At 37.4% G+C, this 1,950-nt stretch overlaps 1 protein-coding gene across 1 annotated transcript in view; it reads left to right on the top strand.

The window, feature by feature from the left end:
* The window catches only part of nop14 (NOP14 nucleolar protein homolog (yeast)), a 22,007-nt gene that overhangs the window by 16,169 nt on the left and 3,888 nt on the right, over positions 1 to 1,950 (top strand). The window contains exons 9-10 of the mRNA XM_016257237.1: positions 207 to 337; positions 1,696 to 1,781. Coding sequence (XP_016112723.1) covers positions 207 to 337; positions 1,696 to 1,781 — 217 coding nt within the window. The remainder of the gene's footprint in view (positions 1 to 206; positions 338 to 1,695; positions 1,782 to 1,950) is intronic.

Below are 1,950 nucleotides of genomic sequence, written 5' to 3'. Positions count from 1 at the left end.
TGTGTGTGTGTGTGTGTGTTTCTCTGTGTGTGTGTGTTTCTCTCTCTCTCTGTGTGTGTGTGTGTGTGTGTGTGTGTTTCTCTCTCTCTCTGTGTGTGTGTGTCTGTGTGTGTGTGTGTGTGTTTCTCTCTCTCTCTGTCTGTGTGTGTGTGTGTGTGTTTCTCTGTGTGTGTGTGTGTGTGTGTGTGTGTGTGAGTGTGCTTCAGCTCCAGAGAGCTACAGTGATCTGAAGGCACTCTTGCAGGATCACGGATCAGAGCAGCAGCGCCTCATTCTGGACAGAACGCTGAAGTGTCACCATCCCAGTCTGGCCGCAGGAAACAAAGCCAAACTACAGGTCAGAGACATTTTCTGTTTTTTTTAGTAAGTTTTAGGGGTGGAGGAAAAATCAATACAGCATAGTATCGTGATATCATCAATACTGTATCGATACACTGACGCCAAGTATCAATCTTTTATTATACTATTTGGTTGAATAATTAAATGCATTTCTTTACTGTCCACTAGATGGTAGTGTTGAGTTTTTTTCTGGTGAGGTCAGCTGGGTCACCTTCAGCATGCAGCAAGTTAGTAAAATAAAGGTCCGCGTTTAAATTGGATGTAAAACTGCTTTATTTATTTAAAATTGAACAGCAATTTAGTTTCAAATGCCTCAATTGCTGAAGGGTCTGCACAACTTTTTTTGTACAAGTTGCGTTGTTCAGAATACCTGTCGTAGCACAGCAGTGCATACCTGATTACATTTAGTTAAGGTGGACTAGATTAGACTGCAATACTAATAGTTGAGTTTGTCAGGTGCATACAACATTTATGACAGGTTTTCATGAAAGTGTTGGTCAGTTTGTCTGCTTGACGATCCCATTTAGCACTGCAGCAATACAACTGAGATATGTTCTTTTTAGTTAAAACAGGTGTTGCCAAAGTTTTCCTTTGGGGACATAATTTGAAGTTGGAAAAAGTTAATAAATTGCTATATATTGCAGAATATTACAATATATTTAAAATCGCGATTATATTGCATCGTGATAATATCGTATCGTGGGGCCTCTGGTGATTCCCTCCTCTAGTAAGTTTGTTATTTTGTTGCATTTTTGTCATTTTCATCATTTTTTTTAATGTCTATATAGTTTTTATTAATGTTTATTTTATTTTTTTCAGTTTTAGTTATTTTAGCACATCAAGTTAAACTTGCCTAGGCAACTAGCTGAAATAAAAAAATTATTAGTATTATTTTTAAACTTTTTTTTTTCAGGATTGCTTTTAGTTGATTAGTTTCTTGTGTGTTGTTCTTTGCTGTTCGTCTTTTGCTATATTTGCAGAATATTGTCTTATATTGTTGTGTTTGGCTTTGTGTAAAGCTTTTAAGTAAAGCAACTTGAGAAAGTAACATTTAAAGGCGCTATATAAAATACAATTATTTTTATTATTATTATAAGGTTTTTGTATTTTATTTTGGGTTATTTTGTATTGTATTTCATTTAAATAAAAATCTTTTATGGTTGTAGTGTAAAAACGTCTCAAGTGCTTCAGTAGAAGTTGTTTGGCCGTTTTTAATTTCCTCACTTTGTGATGTTTTGAGTCTGTCAGGATGCTGCATATGTAGATGTCTCACAGTGTGTTTAGCGTTTAACACGGAGTCGTTGTGTGTGTGTGTGTGTGTGTGTTAAATGTGATTGTGTTTTATTCTGTGTTCAGAAGTTGTTCGGCTTTCTGCTGGAGTATGTTGGTGATCTCGCTACCCAGAATCCTCCTGATCTGAGAACCGTCAGTGCACTTATCCCGTGAGTAACACACACCATATAGACACACTCTCTCTCTCTCTCTCACACACACACACACACACACTCCACACACACACACCACACAGACACACTCTCTCTCACACACACACAGACACACACACCACACAGACACACTCTCTCTCACACACACACACACACAGACACACTC

This window comes from Sinocyclocheilus grahami, unplaced genomic scaffold (assembly GCF_001515645.1).
Source record: "Sinocyclocheilus grahami isolate Dianchi unplaced genomic scaffold, SAMN03320097.WGS_v1.1 scaffold1525.1, whole genome shotgun sequence".
Taxonomy (NCBI): domain Eukaryota; kingdom Metazoa; phylum Chordata; class Actinopteri; order Cypriniformes; family Cyprinidae; genus Sinocyclocheilus; species Sinocyclocheilus grahami.
The sequence above is the reverse complement of the archived record's forward strand: the minus strand, read 5'-3'. Positions and strand labels throughout refer to the sequence as shown.